General features: G+C 45.2%; 1 protein-coding gene across 1 annotated transcript in view; it reads right to left on the reverse strand.

Moving 5' to 3' along the window:
- The window catches only part of LOC309415081 (SET-binding protein-like), a gene marked incomplete at its 3' end in the record, with an annotated part of 246,554 nt that overhangs the window by 159,183 nt on the left and 62,900 nt on the right, over positions 1–24,471 (reverse strand). Inside the window, 2 exon segments of the mRNA XM_082012495.1 lie at positions 12,370–12,390; positions 12,393–12,452. Of these exon segments, the coding sequence (XP_081868621.1) occupies positions 12,370–12,390; positions 12,393–12,452 (81 nt within the window).

The following is a 24,471-nucleotide window of genomic DNA, read 5'->3' on the forward strand; positions in this document are numbered from 1 at the left end:
GCTACAACCACTGCTAGCGGGAGATTGCAAGGGATGAGACACCAGCTCCACCTGCCCCGCGAGTCCCCGGGGATTTCTCTCGTTGCTGTTCTTGCTTTGGCAGTGCTGTGGGCCCGGCTCTGCAGAAGATTCATGTTCAGTTATTGTTCTGACCTGCTGCCAACATTTTCCTGAGAAACACAAGGGAGAAATGGGGAACAGCGATCTTACACTGCTCATAACTCAGCCAGAACGGAGGGGAGTTTCGTGGGAGAAGGGAAAGGCATGTCTTTGACTGCAGAGCTTTTGTCCCTGCTAAAATTCAAAGGCTCTTTTTCAAACAATAGAGATATTACAGCTTCTTTAAAAAAAAAAGAAAGCCCACACAAAAATGAAGAGGCCACGAGAACCTTTTATAATGGAAAACCTTAGGAATGTAAAAGTGCTGGTCTTTGTAGATGAGAAAAAAAGGTAGTCTCCAAAACTGTGAAATCATATTACAGTGAGGTATGTTAAATAACCCAAATATGAGGAGTCACTGCTGCTGCCCTGTCACAGCCCCCCCCCCCAACTGCTCCTGCTATTTATTCAGGAAAAGCAGAAATTACACAGACCTTAAATGTTTCTCCTCAAGTAAGTCCATCCAACGGCTTTGTGCAGACCCAGCTGCACACAGTTTGGTCCAGTTCTTACTGCATGGTCTCTCCCTCCCCATCCCTGTTTGCTCCTCCCCGGCTCTCTCCTTGACCTCCCCTGTCACCTACCCCACCGCACCAATAATTTTTTCACTAGCCCCTTCAGCGGCCCTTACTGGCCAGATCCTCTCTTGCATTTGCCCTGTGGTAATGGGTTCACCGTCTTCATTGCTGACGTCCACACTCTCCCTTCTTGCTTTTCCTTCACTTCCCTCACTCTGTTTTTCACTTTACACCTGTAACTTTTGATGGCTTCATATACCTGCAGAAACATGCACAGCTAATACATGGGTTTTATTCTCTCCCTTCTCTCCAAATGCCTCAATAATTCAGAAGCCAATATTTTAGGATGGCTGCATACTAGCAGCAGTACAATAGTATCACCTCTTCAGCTAGCTCAGGAGAATATAGCACCTTGCTTGGAACTTGTATGAAGCATCACAGGAGTGTGACATGCAAAGAGAAGCTCAGTGTAACTTTTCTGGATGGTTGGCAAAGATGCTATTCCAGTTCTTGAACACGTACTGCTTTTTATTAACTTAAAGCCAGATATTCTTGGTTCAAAGTCCTTAATTAGTAATGCAGAAATATGACAAACTGAGGCATCCGTAAGATATCCACCCTGGTTTCCAGTGAACAGATGACATGCACACAACTGAAAATACGTCTTTCCTTCCATATATACGCAAAATTTTAATTTCCTCATTTGATAACCATTTTTTTCTCCTCTTCAACTAAAAACAAATATGCAAAGTAGAAAATAGACAAAAGTTGCAAAATAGCTGTCAAATGCACAAAAATCAAACTCCTCATAAACAATCTGTCTCTTTTTGTTCTCTGCTATCAAATCCATTTATGAAGTTTAAAATATTGTAATTCTGTAGGTCCTACTAAAACAACACATTATAGAACAAGAAAGTCCCTCAGCAATGCAGAAAAAATATTTTCTACAGTTCTGAGAACTGGAATATTGCACTGATCCTTAGATAAATAAGCCCTTCCCAGAATAGGTCACTGGACCAAGCAATGCAATACTAAAACTGGAAGGTATTTACCATCGCATCGGGATGTATAGGCATTCCCCCAAGTCTCCTGCCAATCTCAGCGGCCTAAAACCCCTCCTGGCAAGTCCACAATGTGCAACTGCACAGAGCGCTGCGTGTGCATACCAGAAAAGTGTTACCAACAACGTAACACACGGGGGACTCCAGAAATCAAGTAGTGTGCTGGTTTGGGCTGGGACAGAGTTTTAATTTTCTTCACAGTAGCTAGTGTGGGGCTGTGGTTTGGATTTGAGCTGAAAACAGTGTTGGTAACATAGAGAAGTTTTCGTTATTGCTGAGCAGTGCTTACACAGAGTCAAGGCCTTTTCTGCTCCTCACCCCACCCCACCAGCCAGGAGGCCGGGGGTGCACGGGGAGCTGGGGGGGGCACAGCCGGGACAGCTGACCCAGGCTGGCCTAAGGGACAGTCCATATGACGTCATGTTCAGCATATAAAGCTGGGGGAAGAAGAAGGAAGTGGGGGGACGTTTTGAATTATGGTGTTTGTCTTCCCAAGTAGCTGTTACACGTGACGCAGCCCGGCTTCCCTGGAGATGGCTGAACCCCCGCCTGCCCATGGGGAGCGGTGAATGGATTCCTTGTTTTGCTTTGCTTGCGTGCGCAGCTTTTGCTTCACCTGTTAAACTGTCTTTATCTCAAACCATGAGTTTTCTCACTTTTACTCTTCCGATTCTCTCCCCCGTCCCACCGTGGGGGTGTGAGCGAGCGGCTGCATGGGGCTGAGTTGCTCGTTGTGGTTAAACCATGACAAGTAGGCAGGCATTGCTGCCGCCATCACTACTGCAGAGGTAGCAGGAAAGGAAAAATAATGCTAGTTATCTAAATAAATAGATAGATAACAGGGAAAGGATAAAACTCAGCTGCAGTGAGAGAAGGAACACGGTGACATGACATGGGCATCTCTGCTCCCCTCCAGCCACCCACCTCCAACAGGGGTGATCTCCACCGTCAAGTGGAGTCCTTAAACTCTGACTCAGACTCAACAGTTACGGAAAGGATTCAAGGCCACGGTGACAGTCATGCTCCCAGGGGGGAAGCAGAGAACATTCTTCATGTTCACTAAAAGCCCATACCTCCATCTACCATCTTTCAGAAATGCCTCTCCCATCCTTGAGAGCTGGAAACCTGCACGCATTGACTCACAAACAGGGAACTCTGCCAGCAGCCTCACAACCTGCAGATTTTGATTGCATTAATTTGTTCCAAAGCGCGTTTTCCTCTTGAGCCTGGAGTAGAAGGCAATTAATTAAGACCCATTTTTCCCCCCTATCGGATTAAACAAATTAAATGGCAGCAGTAGGACAGCCATGCCTGGGATAGGGATTCTTGGAGAAGCAGGGCCTTCTATCTCTGCACGGCAAGCTGATCCTATTACTTTGCTCTCTGAGCTTGGATCATCTCTAAAAGGTGCCCTATGTGGTAGTCCACAAGACTGGCAAGTCCCACTGCCATTTCCCAGGCGCAGTAGCCCAACTGCAAATCGGTGTGAAGAAACACACTTTCTGCTCAACCACTTCCATTACAGTTAATGAACACTGTGCTGGGAATCGACTGAAAACAGCATCATGTACAGAAAAGCTCCTCGTTAACCTGCGTCTGACTGCCACGTTAAATAGCCAAAAGCTACCCGCGCCCTTCCAAGGCCGCTCTCCTCCTCACTGGTGAGGAACGGGAGAGAGGACATTATAGGACAGCCCTTTGGGATGCCACGTACTCCTGGAAATACCCCCAGCATGTGGTCCCTGGCCTGGTGAGAAACAGTCATAGCTAAGCAGGTGAGTGTTGAGCAATTTCTGAGAAATTAGAGATAGGCAAATCAACCAAGTAAGAGCACCAAATGTACACTGAATTTGTTCTACTCTTTGGAGAGGATTAGGAGAAAAGGAATTGTACACAATCCACCCCCTTCCACCACCATTTTCTGTTGTATTCTCCAATTTCCCAGATAGAAATTGAGCCCTCCAACTCACCCAGGTCCCTAATTCTGCCCAGGTAGAAGACTATGGCGATACATTAACCTAAATTAATCACAAAGCTTCCAAACACCTTATGCAATACCTGGAAGTTCAGCTCCATTCCCACAGTGGCAATTTAAAATGCTTAAAGTGGAAACCAGAGGAAATCCTCTGCCAGTGCCTACTATTTGCAGATGAAATGTGCTAAGCTAGGGAATCACAGAATCACAGAATCATTAAGGTTGGAAAAGACCTTCAAGATCATCAAGTCCAACCATCAGCCCAACACCACCATGTCCCCTAAACCATGTCCTGAAGCGCCACATCCACACGTTTTTTGAACACTTCCAGAGATGGCGACTCCACCACCTCCCTGGGCAGCCTGTTCCAGTGCCTGACCACTCTCTCCGAAAAGAAATTTTTCCTAATATCCAATCTAAACCTCCCTTGGCTCAACTTGAGGCCATTTCCTCTCGTCCTATCACTAGTTACTTGGGAGAAGAGACCAACACTGACCTCACCACAACCCCCTTCCAAGTAGTTGTAGAGAGCGATAAGGTCTCCTCTCAGCCTCCTCTTCTCCAGACTGAACAACCCCAATTCCCTCAGCTGCTCCTCATAAGACTTGTGCTCCAAACCCCTCACCAGCTCCGTTGCCCTTCTCTGGACACGCTCCAGCACCTCAACATCCTTCTTGTAGTGAGGGAACCACGTTCAGGATCAACCCCTTAGCCCAAAGTTGAGCCTTTACCCTGGCAGCGTCGCAAATGTTTTCGCTGCTGCTACTACAGGACTTTACCCTGGGCAAAATGGCCAAGGTGATGAAACATCGCGCTTCCGTTTTCAAGCAATGTATAGAAAAGTGAAAACAACAGCAAAAATATTGTTCTTCTAATTGAAAACACAGTACCAGTTAATGGTCTTTGAAGTGAGTGTGCGTGTGTGTTTTGTGGGGGAAGGGGAGGAACGGATCGCTGTAACCAACAACACCCCAAAGGACTATAAATCAAACAGCATACAGCTGTTGGTATCAAATATAACTCCTTTCGCACTACATCAAAAAGCTTTAATTAACAACTAATTTATTCAAGTGAAAAAAAAAAATTCCCTTGCACCAAATAATTGTATTATAACTTGGGGACTAGGCTGTGTATTTTCCCCCTCTCGAAAGCATGACAGGAGAGGAAATTGAGCCTTTAGAGAACAGCTAAGTAGAAAAATGGATCAAAGATTCCGAGGGCTTGTTGATTGGCTTTTTGAGTCAGCGGAGACCGAATCAGCCCATTTAATAAAAAAAGCCACACCGCAAAGCCTGTTTGCTCTAGGACCTACTTTTAATAAAAATGCTTCTAAAGACAAGCGGCATCGGCCGGCGCCGGGCACAGCGCGGAGCGGTGCTGCGCAAGCCTCCCCGCGCGGCGCCGTCCCTTCGGCCTCGGACAGGAGCCGGGGCGCAGGCTGCCACGCCAGCTTTTGGCCCCACGGAGCTTGTGGCAGACCCGCTGAACGCCCGCAGGACAGCTGACAGCCATCTCCGAACACGCCGGCTTAGGAGCTAAACCGCAACTTGAACCCCAAATCGGGAAGGCCAGATTGGTAAATTTATTCCTTCCTCCTCCCGGTGCTGGGAGGTGCGTGCCGGAGTGGCCCAGAGCTGCAGGCACCCAACGCTGCTGCTCCTCCCCAAGCCCAGAGCCCACACACAGGCATCCCGGTGCTCCACAACCAGGACGGCAACTGGAGCCGTGCGGCACAGCCTGGGTCCTGTCCTCGCCCGCTGCCAACCCCACCAAGGCAAGAACTGGAGGGACGTTTCTTTTTCTTCTTTTTTCTTTCCCCCCCCCCGCCCAAAACTTTGCGCTAGCGACGACTAACTAATCTCTGGTGGGGGAAGGTAAGTGCCATTATCTTCCTCTAATGGCTAATGAAGCCGAAGCAGAGTAAGTAGTTTACTGGTTGTCTCGTCTTCAGGGCCCCATCATGCGTGTTTTACTGTTCCTCCGAGTGCAGTGAAGTTTCCCATTAATGCTGCCATTGATTACAGTGTACAATCTTCGGGGCAGGGACTGTGATTTTTTTTTCATTTGCTTAATGAAAAGCACACTGCCTTTTAATTCCTCTGGATTCGGTTGCCTGGGTATTCGGCGGGAGCCCCGACGTAAGCGCGGCGGGGTACAGCCGCGCGGCGGTGCCGCGTGGTGCGCGTGGGCCGGCTGAGGCTCGTGCAGAAGACCCAGACTGCAGCTTCAGAGCCTTCCTCCCTACTCAACCCCCCCTCTGAATCCATGCCCGGGTAGCGCTGGTCCACCACCGTGCACAACTAATGGGTTGGGACGTGAATAATTTTTTCGTAATAAAATAGCTTAAAGGAAACACTGAGAACGCAAACGTCAAACCGAACAAACAGCGCAACACATAAACGCTATCCAACCCAGAGGACAGTGCTAATGGCAAACTGGTTAACTGATTAGTTTAGGTATAAAATTATATAATTTGATACAGTGTTCTGTCCACACGTATCTGGCATCTAGCGATATATTGCACCGTAGGAATGATTTGAGAGGCAGGCAAGATTTACTTTGCTTTTGTGATAGCTTTATCCTGTTAGACCCCAAAAAATAATAATAGTGTTCAATAAAATCACTATAATTTATAAAGAACGCTCCCAAAAGCTAAAAAAGGGCTTAATACGTGATCAGCTTAAATCTTTTTGCTGTATTTCAAACATACAGGTATATGCTAAAGTGCATTTGCTGTAGAGATTTCAGAGGTAACTTTCACACGTGATGCTGTTCAAGCTTTTAAATCACAATCTAAAGCTTTTACACATGTAAAACCCTGAAAAAGATCTATACTAGTGCTACAGGCAGATGCTGTTAAAAAGTCTTTCTTTGGTTAGTTTTATTTGGTGTCCCACAGCCTTGAACATCAAACCCCTGAGCAGGATAGCTTTACACACACAACAAAGTATCCTGGTCCTCACCTCCCTGCCATAAATAATTATGTCGTTAAAGACGTGAACATGTTAGATAAGTTTCCCAGCCACCGAGAACAAGTTGCCAGTTGTTCCGATTGACCCACACTGGTTGTGTAAGAGAAAGGAAAACTGGAGAACACGGGGAGTCAAGGCTGCAGGGAGCGGATTGATTGGCGACCTGATGGTCAAGACACCCACCTAGGCTCAGGTCCTGTCCCTGCTTGTGACTACAAAGAGGAAAAACATTTCATCTCTTGAATTCTCATTTCTAAAATAAATGTATCCATCTCCGTGCGAAATTCAATGGGCTGTGATGCTCAGGTTCCTTTGGGCATTACATATGATGAAAAAATTATAATTTTCCAAGTACAAACTTCCTACTTGCTTCCATCAACGTTCAATTTACGTCTAGTACGTAAAATCTGACAACTCTGTGCTGGGCTTAAGTATCTTTTATTGTTGACCATAAATTGTCTACCTCCTTATAAATCTAGTTAGGGAATATAAATACACTTGGGAAATATGTCCTTGAAATTAAGTAAAAAATACATCACATAACAGTAAGACCCAAGCTAATACAAAACCTGCTGGCATATGGAAGATTTTTTTATTATTATTGTGGCAACTAAGTGCTAAATTCGTATTCTTCCTGATCCGGAGGATCCGCTACCCCCACCTGCTGATCCGCACGGGGCAAGTGGAGCTTCACCTCGCCCCATGCCCAAGAGGAGATGTGGAGAGGAGAGGGCATTGCGGGTGCTTCGAGCTAGAGATGCTCTAAGCACAGCAGCATCTTTCGTTTCTCAAGGCCCCTTTTGCATTTTGCACACACCTTCCGTTTCCTGTTTTCTCTCCCTCCTTCCCTTTCTTACCCCCCAAACAATAAAAGCTCAATGGGAATGCAAATGCAGCTCTCCGTTTAAAATCCCAGCCGAGAAGGCAGTGTGTCACCCATATTTATGAGCTCTAAATGGCTTTTATCAAAGTGAGGTCGCACTAAATCACCCCCAAGCTGTCATAAATACAAATGACTCGACATAGTCTGCAACAAGCCTTCGGGGGAAAATTATATGATCTGCTGTTGCAGTTATGCTATATCACACAGCGAGCTCATATATTTCCACTGGCAAGGTAACCTGATCCTTCAAAGGACACTAATAGGTGAAAGGGGGACGAGAGAAACACTGAATCAAATGGTGTGTGCCTGTGCCTGTGCATGCACGTACGCGCATGCACCTCCGAGCTAAAATCCAGGCTCCCCTCCTGAATGGAAGAGGTCCTCGTGGCTTGGAGTATGAGGTTTCCTTGGCTGCCTCGACAGAGCAGGGAAGCTGCCAGCCAAGAGAGAAAGATCCAGGGGCTCACCAGGGTATTTCCCATTTTAAAAATTCATGTGAAGGCATGAAAACTATTAAGATATGAACCAGAGCTATCCAGACTCCAAAGACTGGACCTCTTCCAAGAAAATTAAAGGAGCCACCCCTTCATCTCAGCTGGTGAAGGCCAGGATTATAGCAGAGTCTACCACAGGATAAAGAGGAAATCCTTATAAAGGAGGCATGAACTGGACAGTGGAAAAAACCAGCATGAGCACCTGAGAGAACATGCACTAGTTCGTTTCTTTTCATTAACCTCCCTTCCATATATTAAGTGCTGCTTCTACGTTCACGTGTGCAGGCATAGGAGCACACACATGTATAAAGAAGGAGGAATTCTGATAGGATACCATCTAATCCATAGACACTGGCAGTAATTTGGGAGAGCCTCCAGTGATGGACTTTAGGACAGCCCGTCGAGCACTGTCCCCACGCCTTGTAGGATTTGACGTGACAGTGTGGAGGCTCATGTTCAACAGCTCTTCCTATGGTCACACTATGCTGTTGCATCAGTTTACATAAAAAATAAGTCAACTCCAATCAGTGATAGTTCATTTTTTTATATCTGGGATGAAGACAGTGCCTTCGTCTGCTTGGCAAACGGTTACAATGATAAGTCAGTTTGGGTTTGCTATCTCTAATATAATAGAGGCAATATGCCAATTTTCAGCAATCCAGGTCGGATGCGGGCATTTATAATGGTACCCTTCTCGGAGAATGAGGTCTCTAACATTAAATTATGTATTTTAATTAAAAGCTGAACTTACAGAGCTTGAGCTACTAAACTTGATTTTCAGCTGCCATGAGCCTGGTGGAAAGACCGTGGGCAGTGCTGCCGTTTTCTGTTGTTGAGCCTTTCACAATCAGTCTGCTCAGAAACCTGCTCACTTCAGAGCTGAAAAGACAGCCCAGTGAAAAGCACGTTTGAGTGGTTTACCAAAAGCTCACCGAAGAGGACGATAGGAGCAAAGCCATCAGGAATCCTCTGCTGAACTCGCCCTGCCACGATGCATCATACTGCTTCCCCGAGGTGGATCACCTCCTGCAAGCGTCAGGGGACAGGCAGACCTGCCTGGAGCTGGGGGATGAGGGTTATCAGCTCTGCCCTGCCTGCTGGAAAGCCTGCACTGTCAAGCCCAAGAAGTAAGTAAGCGAAACACACTGCCTGAACCAGCTTGTCATGCTTCAGGAAGAACTCCACCAGCTTCCACAGCTGGTCTCTTGGCACGAGCTAGTACTGCTCAGCTTCACGGGTAGGGAAGCAAGAAAGACACAAAGCGTTCTTGCAAAACAATGAGGTAGTGGCAGGCTGACCTGTGCCGATGGGTCAAGCACAAGGCTCGCCATCTGAGAAATGGCACCTGGAATCCGTCCAGCTGTCTGTCCGATGTGATTAAAAGCAAAATATGAAATGCTTCAGAAGAGGGAGAAATAGGATCGCAGGTCTGGGTTGCATAATATCATGCATTTGTGTAACCAGTCTAAACAGAGCGTGTGAGTCGACCAGATGTTTTTCATTTCGATGTACAGCACTGCGGAGCAAATCAGAAACCAGCAAGCACCAAACACAAGGGTGGCTTTGCCAGCGCTGTTGTAATCAGAGCTCGACAAAGGGCACTGTCAACCCCAGTCTCTGGGCAGGCAGGTCAACCTCCCGGCTGGTTAAAGAAGCCAGCTCGTTCTTTACACTGAATACCTATATCTAAGCTAAATATCAGTGGTAGCTAGTAAACATGGGGTTGGGGCATAGTCATTGAGTCAACCATCATCAGAAAAAAGAGCCAGCAGGGATGTCTATATAATTTGATCCATTCTGGGACTGTGCCATAATGTAATATGTATTTATTTAGATAGAGCTGGATACCGACTTTGTGAGACAAAAGTAGCCCATATGAAAACACAGAATAAAAATGAATGTACACCCTCATTTACGTTTATAGTACCATTCCGATTTGGAAACACACACCTCTACTCAAGGACCGATATTCTTCCACCTCTCCGGACAGAGGAAGTACATTGGGTCAATGCTCTGAAGGACTGACAAACCTTTCTATGCTAGGGGCCACTTCTATTCCCAGATGGGCATAGACCTATAATGAATTAGTAAACCTTAGGCAGATGTAATCTGGATACAAGGTACTTACTTGATGGATTGATTCATTGACCACCCAGAATTCTTTGGCACCAGATAAACAACACCCTGTGCAACCTAACATAGCCTTGGGACACCAGTTGGTCATCTCTGCCTTAAACTTATATAGAGAAGAAGTAGTCACCATGCAGAAGTTGCACTGCTTTTACTATATGGATAGAATTATACTAAGATAAAAATGCTTCTAGAATGCTGTTATGTGAGAATGGGAAGAAATTCCCTTTAAAGGCATCCTAATTCACACAATTGTGCAATCTAGATATTATATTACTTACTATTATTATATTATGTTGATAAAACATGGAGTGTTGTCCCGGCACAAAATGTATACTGGTCTATACAGACCAGCCCTCCAAATGTTACCTGTGAAAAACACTGTATGTCCTAGATGCATTAAAACTTTGACATCAGGTGGCTAACATAAGTGATTTTTTAAAGCTAAGTTGCCTTTTCTGAATGTTCTTTTCTATTTTTTCACTTTTTAAAATCTATAATATTGAAGTGAATATAAAGCCAAGTATGAAAGTGCCAGAAAGCCTGGATGCTGAAATCTTCTCCCAGGTCTGCAGCAGGTGGTATAGCAGAGCTGTGCAAGCCACAAGGTGCTTCCAAACTTTCATCTTGAACAGCTCCAACAGTGAGGGAGCAAGCTTTTCCTCATGTCCATTCAAAACAGAAGAAAACCCAAATTTTAAAATCTTGCTCACTGAGAGTGTGACAGCAGAGGGAATCAGACTCGGAGTCCTACCTCTATGCAAACTGGCAAGCACAACACCAAGGAGGGATGCTCAATTAATAAACTCGATGTGCAACTGTCCATGTCAAATACAAATTGTCCCTCACCAACCTGATTTCACCCACAAAATAATAAAACTTGTGAAATCTCATGGAACCATTTTCATAACCTTTATGAAAGTGAAGTCAATGCTCCTAAAATCTCTCTCGCAATAGCTGTGAGAAACAGAGGACTCATTTGTCTCAGAGGAACAGTACAAGTTGGAACCTTCTTAAGTCCCAATTTTCATGCAAAGGCTTCACTTAAGTGTTTTATCAACTTCTTTGACTCACACTTCTCCCAAGTTTTCCAGTCCAGCCCTTGGACTAGATTAGCTTTAAGTGTCCTTGCTTCCTGGGAGCAGAAGCAGCTTTTCCTACAACTTTTCCAGTTCACAACATTTAAAAGCTTAGATTGCATTTTTGGCCTTTTTTAACATTACTTATTGACATCTAGCCAATGTCTGGCTTGTCTGGATCCCAAAAATTCCCAATAGTACCACAGCTAAGGACTTCTTTTAAGTTCAGACTTTGTATTTTACAGCTCAGCTGCATTTCAGTTGTGCAAAACATGAACTAATTTGAATGCCTAATTTAATCTTTTGTTACCAAGCAAAGGTTATTACACCGAAGATAAATGAAACAACTGAGTTAATACACCTGCGCAAGCCTCAGCATAGGCTAAGTGCAGTCAAAGTGTAAGTATTGCCTTCCACTACGTCATTTTTAAGCCACTGCAACCCAATACAAAATGATAATGACTGTTCCAGATGTGAACTCTGTTTGTTTATGGTTCTTTTTGCATCAAACACAGCACAACGAGCCGGTCAAAAGAGGTGATTATCCCGCTGTATTCAGCATTGGTGTGGCCTCACCTTGAATGCTATACTGTGTGCAGTTCTGGGCCCCACAATTTAAGAAGGGTGTGGAGGTCCTTGAACATGTCCAGAGGAGGGCAACAAAGCTGGTGAAAGGGCTGGAAGGAATGTCCTATGAGGAGCAGCTAAGGACTTTGGGCTTGTCTAGTTTGGAGAAAAGGAGGCTGAGGGGCCACCTCGTTGCTCCCTACAGCCTCCTGAGGAGGGAACGTGGAGAGCGAGGTGCCTGGTATCCAGTGATAGGACACATGGGAATGGTTCAAAGCTGAACCAGGTGAGGTACATACACTATACATGTACAAACAGGGAACTCTTAAAGTTTCAAAAAATCCAGAAACTTGTCAAAGGAACACAAAAAAACAATGGCACAACCAGAGCAAGACTCATCCGTAGAAAGGCTGCAAGGTGCTGCTTCAAGAGCACGAGACTTCAATTCTCTTTCAGGTAGGGTTGAAGAAACTGGGCTCATAACCATTGAGTTTGGAAGGGTATTCACAGGAGTACCTTGAGACCATCTACCAGGGGTATACAAGATGCTGTTCAGACCTTTTAGCAAATTCAGAGTAATTCACAGATTCATAGCTTTTAAGGCCAGCAGAGACCTGAGAGGATGGACAGATAAACTTTTTTGGATGAATCAGATATGAGTTACTGCTACCAATCCATGTCCAGCTGGCTCTTCTGGACAGGGATTGCTGCCGGCGCAGTTTTGCTGGCTGCCTTGTCATCTGAGTGGGTCCTAACCCACATCTGTTCTCCAACAGGGCTAGAGATCGTTTGGATGAACAGTTAAACAGAGAGAGCCAAGGGATTGACATCCTGAAACCGTGGGGACTGAGAAGGCATGGGAACAAGTCGTCCAGAGCGCGACCTGCACATCCCAGGCCTGCTGCAGACAGAAAAATTTATCTGACCTTTTGTCTGGGTTATCCAAGCTAACCACACAATTTTGCCCATCTACACTCTGAATCATGCTCAGAAATTGCCTGGCTCGATGAATCTTTCAGAAGGTCACGCAACCTTGCCTGGAGACATCAGGAGATGGAGAGAGCCTACAATGAGTTTTCCTCAAACAATCGTATCGCCCTCACTGTTTCAAACGTGTTTACCAGCCCTGATGCAGCCTGCCTGGATATAACTTCTACCTGCTTTTGTACCTGTCTCTTCCAGGCAATACAGAAGAATACTCAAGAGACAACAAGCTGCGTCTCGCCGTCCAACAGAGAGGACTCACTGCTACATGACAATGCCCTACAAGGAACAAATGCTTGAAATATTCAGCAGGAAAAAGGAGAAAAAAAAGACACACGCAGACACACACACACACACACACACGCTGCTGTTGCGGTCTCCCCCCACAGACCTCCTTTGTCCCCGTAGCTGCCATCACCGCCCGTAGCCCGCGCTCCCCTCTGTCCTCCCGACCCCTCCTCTCCCTCCATTCATTCTTCCAGAATTTATCCCGCTTCTTTAACTCGGCATGTGTCTGGGCAGATGTCCAAAAAACCTCCCTTTAGCAACCGGGGATCGGGGGGGGAGGAAATTCCTCCAATTCAGCCCAGGCTCTTTTCCCCCAGCCCCGCTCCCCGCCTTCACTCTCCCTCTTTTTCTTTCTCCTTCTTCTCTTTTAACATGCTTCATGATTGATAACGCTCGCCGCTCCTCACTGCTGCCTGTTTGAGTCCTTTCTGCCCGGCGTCTGCAGCCCTGTAGGGAAACCAGCTCTCCTAGGCGATGGGATGTTGGGGACCCCCTTCGGTTCTTTTCACAAAATAAATAAATAAAAGGAAAGAGGAGGAAAGCACAAGGGAGTCTGGAAAGTTTTGCAGGGAGGGGAAGGGAGCAGCTCGGAAAAGCCCTTGATTAGGACAGGTCCAAAGCAAACAAACAAATTAAAAGCAACTCCTCTGCGTGCCCCGATTCTGTTTGCCATGAAAAAGTGAGTGGAAAGCTTTGTTCTGTGGTTTTGCATTTGGGGGGCCAAACAGCAGGTTTGTGCAGAACTTCTCATGATGCCGTCATGATGAATGAGTTTGTCGTCTTAAATTCACACCTTCTGGAGCCACTCATTTACTTGAAAATCTTGGACTTCATTTAAAAACAAATAAAACTCTATTTGTCTTTCCAACAGCGGAAAGAGGTTAGGCAACGTGAGTCCTAACACCTTATACTTCAGAATCAAAAAACATATCTAATTTCTATGCGTCATGTCATTGAGCATTATGTTCGTACATGTAGGTAAGCATCCTGTTTTCATAGTTCTCGAAGTATGCTCAGGATGCCATGCTAATGTCTAGATTCTTTTTAGATGTTCACATTCACTTTATAATTTGTGATTCAGGCATTAAAACTGATTAAAACCCATTAAAACTGATTAAAACCCATTAAAACTGATGTTCAGGCTATGTTATTTTAGCACTGTCTGTAGTACATGTATAGCATATATGCACAATATACATGTACTACACGTAAAAAACTCCTATTAAATTAGTGACTGAAAACTTGCTAATTGTTACTATTAGCATCTGAGAGCAGGGAGACCTCATGGCCTGTGCCAGGACCAGAGCATCACTGCACTGGGCAGCACGTGCTGAGACACAGAAGCCCCGAGGAGGTTCCAGAAGGACAGGTGAAAAGGAATTACCCCCATTTAACAGAGAGAGTCTGGAGTAGGACCAAATTTTGAAGAGAAGGGTTCATTTTATCTAACCTAGGCATCCAAGCATCTACTGATTCCAAACTCCATCTATAGCTAACAAACCAGGATCTCCAGAGAGTTCTCTAAGAAAGACCTCAAGTGACTGTCTCAGATGTGACCTGACTCTAGGATATGCAAAGTTACATCATTTTTATCCAAACACCACCCAGAAAGTCGCTGGCAGAGCTGAGATTTCTTGTCCACGTATCTCATTCCTTAGTCCAATGCTCAGTGCCTTAGCAAAGAGAGAAAAAAAATATATCTATTTTTTCTTAGCAATGCTACCTGTCTTCTCAGTAACAGAAAAATTGCTCTTTCAAACCAGGAGAAACAGATAGCATAAACTCTTCATATTTTATTAATCAAGATACTGAGTTTTGAGGCACTGCCTGAAAATGAAAAGGTATGTTTCTATGACATGATAATTCAAAGTAAAATAAACACGTCGCTGGCATTTAAAAGAAGTTACATTTAAACCTTAATAAGATGAAAACAAAGCGTAATAATCAGCAAGCTGTATTTTTGTCTCTTTTTTTTTAATCGAGGCAAAAGACCATCATGTCAATAACACCTGGGAAAACTCCGTGTTGAATATTTATTCCTTGTTAACTCGTAAGCTCTCGGCAGCCTTGCAGCAAGTGATCTCCCTCTCTTGGGCCTGGAGGATACTTGTCGTTGCTGTGTAGGTAGTAATCTATCTGCTGCAAGCTGCTGACTACCTCATCAGGATCCAGGGAAGATAAGTCCTCATTTATTTATCTGAAACAACTATAAAGTGCTATTGGGAGATTTCAGATGTATTTCCTTGTCAAATGTGTCCACACTGAAGGTCTCCTAACGCAAAGTTGGTAATTACCAGGGGTGAAATATCCAACACAAACATCCAACCTACCAACGCAGCACTCATCCAGCATCACTGAATGACATATTCTGTGAAAATAATAGCAATAATAATCCATTTTTCAAAGAAATTTCCTGACAGAAGGCTTGCTTCCCTCAGAGGCAACTGTTAATGGTGTCCCACAAATCCAGCATGACCTTCACAAATAATTCATTGGTATCTGAAGCCTGATCATTTAAAGACTGGCAAACTCAATTGTTTTCAGAGAAAATAGTTAGCTCTTGATTTCTGAGCTCTCCAAAGATCACTCAGAAGCCCGAGGTGAAGAAATTGTCATTAAACTCCCCAAAACATCACAGATACAGAACTGCTCATGTCCCATCTCAAAACATTGGGTGGTCTCAGCTGCCAATTAATATCACTTTTTTTGCTGCACCTACTGCTGTATTTATAATGTGGTCTTTCCAGTTTAAATACTGGAACATACTAGGTATGAAAAGTGAGACACAACCCTTTGCTGCCCCACCACCCAATGAAGCCTTCCCAGTGAGGGTTGCCACCAGGCAGAGGCAGCTCTTGATCCTGGAAATATGGCCCAGAGCCAGCAGCCACTCATCCCCCTTCAAGCAATCCCACGGTGGGCTCAGCTGCAGGGATTTGAGCTCCCAGGGGTGCCAACGTGAGGAATTTGTCCCTGCTGGGTCCTGAACGGGCGGCTGCTAAATGGCAACCCTACACTTTGGGTTGAGAGGGGGAAACCTCCCTGATCTGTTGGTGGTAGCAATGCTTATCTGGTATCCTCTTTCCAGATCTCTCATTGCTCTTGAATGTGAGGCCACTACAAACAATTTCAAGTCACATATTTGGAAGCAATACGGCTTTATAGTTTCCACAGATGTCTTTTTTTTTCTTTTTTTTTCACTTGAACACTATCTATTCAGGTATCTGTCAAAGTGCTCTTGTACTCCTGCAGACAGGCACCCTTTCATGGACCGAGCCTACCCCTGTAACCAATTCAACATTTTCCTGGAAGAGAGAGACAAGCTTTGTGCACTGAGGTGGGAGAGATGTCCACTTTTTATTTAGCCAAGCACGCAGATAACTCCCTGTCTTTGACTTTGATTCAGATGCAAATTCAGCCGAAGTACCACTGGAGATCAGCCAAGCTAACTCCAGCTAACACCTTCTCCCCTGTGCACCTCATCCTTGTCCCATTGGAAGGACCGTAAGGGTCACTCCAAAATCCCACTGGCATTGCTCTGTTCTGCACACCCACGGCAGGAGGAGCTGCCCCGAGCCAGCAGCCAGGGGGCTGGGGGATGCTCTGTGGGGACATTTGGAGGGGTTTCGAAAGCGGTGTATGACCTCGTTAGCCGCTGATTGTGCCCGAGCTATGGGGCATGACTCCTATAATTAATTTAGGTGCTGTTCTGTGAAGGTGCAGCTTTCTTCTTTCTGTCTCCCACAAGTGATCCTGGGTGCGAGGCTCTATAAACAGTGTGTATGTAAATGTTCCTCTGAGCCACTGGTGGATGAAGGTGGAGAAGTGCCTGTAAACACATTGGAGTCAGTTCTCTTTCCTCTCCACATACTCATCCTACAGACAATCCCTCTTTGCATGTGAGCCAAAATTTCCTTTTTTTTTTTAACCTGTAGAATCATTGGAATCTCCCTCAGGAAAAAAAAAAATAGGATGGTTTTACCAAAATCTATGCCCATAAAAACAACAGCAGGCTTTGCTCTGAATGGACCCAGTAGGTTTTAAACCATTTTGTAACCACTAGCGGCTGAGGACCCATAATGTCAATCTCATTTGTCAAGCATGCAGGAGGGAATAAATGCCCATTACCAATGATTTGTTTATGATTCCACAGAGAATGCAATCCGGTAAAAAAAAAAAGGGGGTAGTAATTTCCTCCCATTTATTGAGTAGCTTGAAATACTTGGTTTTGAACAAAACATAACTGGCCATTGATATGTGGCAGCAGAGCTATGAAGCAAAGGGAAGACAAGATAGCAGTGGGTTGGAAGGGTTTACATAAAGAGAACATGATGGGGCAGAAAGGAGACTATAACAAAAATGGAAACCAGAAAATCATATGAATAATTAGTAGCATGGCATCATCTGTAGGCTTTGCCCTGGTGTGCCAAGAGATCAGACTCCAAGCCCCATTAACTTCACGCCTTTGGCTTCTGGTTGTATCCATGGTACAGGACACATTACAATGGATACGAATATCTATAGCTATATTTGTATTTATATCTGTGTCTCTATAATCATATCTGTATCTAATTATATCTATACCTATACATATACCTGTCTATGTTTATCTCTATCTCAATCGCCATCTGTACCTCTACCTCTACTCTACCTCCATCTCCATCTCTATCCCTGTCTACTTTAGGACTATGATTTTCATATTAAAGTTCACAGAAGACAAACAGAAAATGGCTACCTGAAGGACAGAACAGAAAATTAAGAGGGGAAAAAATGTGATAAAAAGAAACAAATGAAAAATTAACCACCCCTGCATCTTCCTCTTCAAAACCAGCTTTTAAATGGTTGTTTATGACCAAAGTTGGTCTGCGTCCCACTGGCCCCGAGTTCGGTAAAAGCTCCTAGTTTTCCCTATGTAACATATGAATTTAACCTGAAGGGCAACATTATCATTTGACCCGTGAGAGTGTAAGCCCCAAAGATCATCAATTCCCTTAAATTGGTGGCCCAGCCACTCATTTAATGCCTCCCCGTCAGCTCGAAATAAGACTTACAGTTTGATAGGTCAAAGTGAAAAGGGGAGGACGGAAGGGGGGAAGAAGAAAAAAAAAAAAAGACAGACTGATTGCCACAGCTATAAAAAAAAAAAAAAGGAAACAGTCCTCAGTGAAAGCATTGTCAAAAATATATATATGGGGAGGAGCAATTTTACAACCTCCTGTAACCCAGTGGTCCTGAGGTATTGCCTTTCACCATCTACGCAGGAACAGGCCTCCGAGAGGTTGTAAAAACACCATCTATTATTCCCAGAGACCGAGGCATCGTCTGGAGGGGTTTTCCCGTGCTGAGAGGCTTTGCTCGCAGCATGGGCACCCACGCCCAGAGCAAAGCCTCAGATGGGGTGAGCGGGTCAGAGGAGAAGGGAATGGGGTGCTCATCCCCCTCCAGCTCCTGCCCTGGGGTCCCCGCAGAGCACTCCAGCCCTCGCAGGGTGCTAGCAGGGTGCTTTGTGGATGCAGCTGCACGGGGCCTCACCCCTGCCTGCACCACAGGGACGCAGGCAGCGATGGACACAAAGGATGCACTCGGATGTAAAGTGCACCCCGGGATCTCCCTCACTTCCTCTCCATGATCATCGTCTTTGCCAGCCTCGTTTGTCCTTGCCCTGGTTCTCTCCCCATTTCTTAATGCTCTGCTCTGAATTTCCCATTTTTTTCCCTTCCTCTCCTCTCATACTAGTGATTTTTTTCCTGATTTTCTTTTTTTCTTTCTTTTTTTTTTTTTTAATCCTGCACTACCTGGCAGCAATAACCAGAGAAAGGGAAATTATTATGAAGTATGTTGAAGAAACTCTTGGAAGTTGCAGTACCAATCAACCTGGTCAAACAGACAGTCAAAAACCAGCGAGGACACCAAATCTAGAAACCAAACCACATACTCCTCCAAAAAGATTAAATAATAAAAACCTGCTCACAGAGGAAGTTTTCTCTGCCAAGTACCCCAAGGAGGCGGAGGACAAGTGGGTCCTGCAGAAACCCAACCAGAGCAAGGTTGCATGAACACATCTGCCTGCCTCCTGTCTCCCAGCCTATGGTCCTTCTCCCTCTACACAAGCACTGCAGGATGCTACCAAACAGTTTTCACAGCCACAAAGCTCACACTTCTGTTTTTGTGGGTTTGGTTTTTTTTTTAATCCAACATCATATTCTTGAGAAGAGTGAGGGTTTTAGACACAGGATTTGGCTCTGGATGAGGGCCAAAGCAGGACACGTGGTCTCACCTGCACTCCCTGTATCCCGTTTGGACCACGCTTTAGGTTCATCTTCACAGGTGTATTTCTCACCTTAGTTTTCAGGCCCACAGACCCAGGTATGTGCACACCCACCATACCATCCACACTGCTCAGTGTCTCCATTTTAATGGGTTTACTTCCAACATGAGAGACAATCCTCAACAGTCTCCTGGAAGTAAAGCATAACTGCTAGGGGTGGCAGCCCTCTTTCCCACCTCCCACTTGGTCCCACTTCTCCTTTTTCTTTCCAAAGATGTGTAGCCAACCATGTCAAGGGTGAGAGCCCTCCTCCTACTGTCTGACATCTCTTCTCATCCTGGTTGTGAGTTGAGACTTGGGTTTTTTTAAACATTATTATAAAATCCTCAAGCGGAGGTAGTCTGCAGGTGGGTGCAGCCACCTACGGTCTCTGCGCCGCTGCTGGGAGCCAGTCGAGGTCCCCAGTGAGTGACCCCACCAGCCCTTCCTCCTTGTAGATGAAGGGACCATGGCCATAGGATCTCAGATCAAGGACAGGGGCCCAGCAAGTACCCCTGAGCCACCCCAGCTTTTCGGAAATACGATGGAAGCCAACAGCACTTGTCATTTGTTTTGCGTTTTGCTGACGTTCAGGGGCCTCCAGCAGCACCGGTGTCTTCACTTCCTCGGTCACTGGGGTGGGTTGAACCAGCTGGTCCTGTACCTCGGGGCAGAAGTGTGGGGAGAGGAGGGACCTGCCTCCCGCAAGCCCCGTTTACATGGTAATGAACACCTCTTAGCCATACCTACTGTAATAAGTATTATATTATCAAACAGGGCCTGAGCACTCTACCAGGCACCCAAGTGTGACTAAGCATCCAGCCTTTTGCTACAGGAGATGGGTTAAATTTACAGCCTGTCCTCCCCGGCCACAGCCAAGGCCTTGGGAGAAAAAAGCAGTTGCTCCTCCCTGGAGCACAGGGCTCCCATTATTGTCTGTCCTGATCAACGGCCAGGTCCCCAGACAGAGGAAGCCCAGCGCAGTCCCTCGCGCAGCACCCCGGCCGTGCAGCACCCCAGCCACGCCGCACCTAGTCGACCGTGGGTCCAGCACCGAGGAAGAGGTGGGGTGGGGAAGGGAGCATGGGAGACGGAGGTTGCCAAGGGCCCCGTGATGGAGAAGGGACAGTCTGCTGGCATCCCCCCAGACTCCTTTTCGGTGTCTCGTTTGTTGCCACTTGTCAAGAGAGGGAGCAAAAGGGTGCAGGCTAAAAATATCTCTGAACTCATGCTTTTTCCAAAGTGCTGGTGATCTGGACACGCTGATACGGAGCGGGGCTGCAACAAGGTGCGTGAACCACGTGGCAGGATCGCTTCCCCTTCCCCTCCCCTAGGGAAGTACGGCAAAGGACACGGCCCCATAGAGCCCAGGGCTGGAACAGACCGAGGGATGCCCTTGCTTTCCCTCTACGATACGTCCGTTATCATGCTGTATCTCACAGGTCCTGCGAAGTGCTTTGCTCTGCACAAAGCCTGTATTCAGCATGAAATTATTTCATCACAGCTCCTTAATTTATTTGCTTAAGCAGCAGCTTTTGTCTTCTTCCTGTCTGAAGATCACAACACTACCCGGCAGTTTTCTTGTGCCATTTAATCCTAAATTTCTTGTCCATCATCAATCCTAAATTTGACCTCCACCGCGTGTGGCCAAATCTATTGAAATAGATTTGTAAAGTTAGATCAAATAATTGATTTATCAATACAGTCAGTATCTTTAAAATTCAAGCAGGGTATAAATACAGCAGCCAACAGACTACTTGCAAGCTATCTGCTCTGATTCTGATTATCTTTGACAAATGATCATGTAAAACCACCCAGAGAGCTTCTTCCTGAAGCTCTTTGTATACAAATCAGTATTTACAGCCAGTCGAGGCATCACCACCTACATATGATTACTCGCTGTCTTCCCTCAGCACATGAACTCAAGAACAGCCATTTACTCACATTCACCTCTACAAAATACTCTAGTTCTAGGCCATTTTGAAACCAGTAGAGGATAATTGCTGAGCTAAAATTCAGAATTCATTAGTACATCTGAAACTCCTTCTTTCTCCAGCTCCTCCTATCTAGTCCAGCTCTACAAGGTGATGGTGACTGGGAACCATTCCCAGAAACGGACACAAATCAAACAGGGAAAACAAACAAATGACCTGGGACACTTGAAACATAAAATAATTTGACTCAAGGAACTCTTTCTGTTCCCTAAAAGAATTAAATCCCAAGGCACAGAAGTCCTTTCCACTGTAATTTTCCAGATCGAACCATAGTGAATGAAGCATGGGGAGGCAATCAAAAGAATAATAGAGCACACTAAGTATACAAGTCTAAGCATCTACCCTTGCATCCCAGAGGAAAAAAAAGGAATAATGAAACCTTCTTAAAGGAAACTATAAATGCCTAATACAATGAAAAAGATAGAATTTTATGGGCCCAATTACACAACTGTGGAGCCAAGTGCATGCACAACTCCCATTTCTGAACACAAAAAAACCTCTCTGCCAGTAAAATCCATCTGTTTACTGATATACATTGCGTTGTCCAGCCTTTTCTGGATTGTCCACTTGTTAAGCAGTTCTGTACAGTCCTCTTCACGTTTTCACTCCGCCCAGTAGTAACCCACAACTGTGGTATAAAAATGTGGCATGCACTGAAATATCCAAGTAAATCTTTTCACTGTATACAGTCATATGGAACAGTTTGACTGTGATCCTATTCTTACAAAAGAAGCCACACTGGATATCTGAAAGCACAGAGAGGCAATATGGCAGTATATTATTATTATTACTATTGTTATTGTTGTTACTATTATTATATATCGCGTTCATTTCCTTTCTTATCATTGACAAGATCGCAAAATCACAAGTTAGTTTATTGACACTGTCATTGGATCCAGCATATTAGGATATGATCCCAACAATCCCACACAAAGAGGAACCACAGATCTTGATTTAGGGAAATACTTTCCAGCTTGGACCCATCTCAGAAACTTCTGTGTCTAATTAGGCATCCTTCATATATAATTGCAGGTCCACCAGCACAGTAACCAGGACTGGATTGCTTTCTACTACAGCAGCAGCCTCTTGTGTGTGATGAAACCCACCCAAGTGCCACACGCCCGCTGTTGGAGATGCCCCCAAGCAAGGACAATTTTTGGGAAGGCAAGAATTGGTGAACACCTTAAGGGGAAGGATCAGAGCCTGAATCATCCAATCTGCAGCTCTCTGCTTAGCTGTTGACTCTGGAAATCTCTCTTTTCTCAAGGTGGGTGTGACCCCAGGCAGGTACACTCACACAACCAAGACGGCACTGGTTGTGGTTACCCTATTAATGAAGAAAGCAGCAGGGTTTTTCTTGCAGAAGATTTTGCAGGGACAACTTTGCTTCAGAGCAACCATTTGCCTCCCAATAGCTTGCCAAGTAAAACACTTTCAAAGTTGGACGGCCACTATATATGATCACCCACCTCCCTTTTTAGCTAATGGGGTGATACACAGCCTTCGGTGCCTACCAAAGGGCATTCAGCTTAGACAACACTAACGCGTAAAAACGTCTGCAGACTGACTATATGAATGGCAATATACATTTTTAATTTGAATAATATGCAGTGTTTACCATAATTAGACAGCACATTAACATGATTAAACCAGCACTGCGGATCAGAGCGGCAAGGCACCCGACTCAAGTCTGAAGCCTGTATTGCCGGGAGAAGCGTGTTGTGCTTGTCCGTTGAGCGACTGCTTGCCCTGCCCTTTTGCAGCATGAGTTTGAAGCTGTCATTGCAGGGGGCAAAATTTTCCTTGACAGGCAAACAAATCCATTAACATGTTAACAGGTTTTGCGTGTACGTGTGGAAAATATTAAGCATGCCAACACAACAGCACGGTTAGGAGGATAATATTCCGTCTAAGACAACAAAATGCTCAAGTTTTACTATGGGAGAGCAGACAACGTGCTTTTACCTATCCTGAAAGGCAGGAAAGGAATTGATTTTCAATAGTGATTAAAATAACAGAACGAGGAATCAGCAGAAATCACTGCTATTTATAGCTGCTAGCCTGTTGATCTCTAACTTTAGCATCCGTCAAATGGCTGCGATTATATTGCTGTGTATGATTGCTTTGTGTATATCCTCCAAGTACTCCAAATCACAGTCTGCTCTCCTACTCGTCGCTGGGAGCTTTGCCATTGATTTTAATCAGGCCAGAACTTCACCCTCGTTTCAGCCAGCAGAAATCCTGGCACCAGACCTTTTCTCTGGAGCAAGCCAAACGTGATGGAGAGAGGAAATGATGGCAAATGGACACAAAGGCTGCCCACACATTTAAAAGTGGGAGCATCCAGTTGTGAAGCTTTGGTGGGGTAAAGGGGGGTCTGCTGCATTTATTTAATTCTGAGCGTTGGAGGAACATCAGCATGGATTTCTTTAGAAAGATAGTAACTGGGCGCATAGGGAAGAAAAAATAATAATAAAACATTAAGTAAAAATGGGTGGTGATCCACAATCCCTTCGTGTTCATACTTTTACTTGCAATATTTGGTTTCTCCCTGTACATCAGATAAGCACCCTTACTTTTATTAATGAAGGAATTCGTCAACAAGAGCTATTCCAAAACACAGCAGCTGCAGAGCATTAAGGGTGCTCTAACTATTAAGGGGCATCTGGAACATCTCAAAATTAGTATTGCATCAGTCCACAGGCCACAGATATTTCCATACAACGGGCACACTTCAATTCATTCCAGCTTTAGCTGTGTTTCAGCAGTGTGCCCAGCGCTTAAGACTGGGAAAGCCCTCATGAGCCGCACCAGTTTCACGATTGTCAGGGAATGATTTTCAGCATATAAACTGCAAAGCTAAGTGGAGCAACCCACAACACAGCAGTAAGATCAGATCTTAATTTTTACAAATGCTTTGCTTACGACACAGGTGCCTAAAGTAAAAAAAAAAAAGTCTTTTTGAGCAAGATGTGGTAAAAACTTGCAGGGCATCTTACAGTGTGTGTGCTCCGAATTCCTAAAGCAGGCACAAGGTAGGACTGAGATGCAGGATACAAG

This window comes from Phaethon aethereus (genome assembly GCF_964289735.1).
Source record: "Phaethon aethereus genome assembly, chromosome: W".
Classification (NCBI taxonomy): domain Eukaryota; kingdom Metazoa; phylum Chordata; class Aves; order Phaethontiformes; family Phaethontidae; genus Phaethon; species Phaethon aethereus.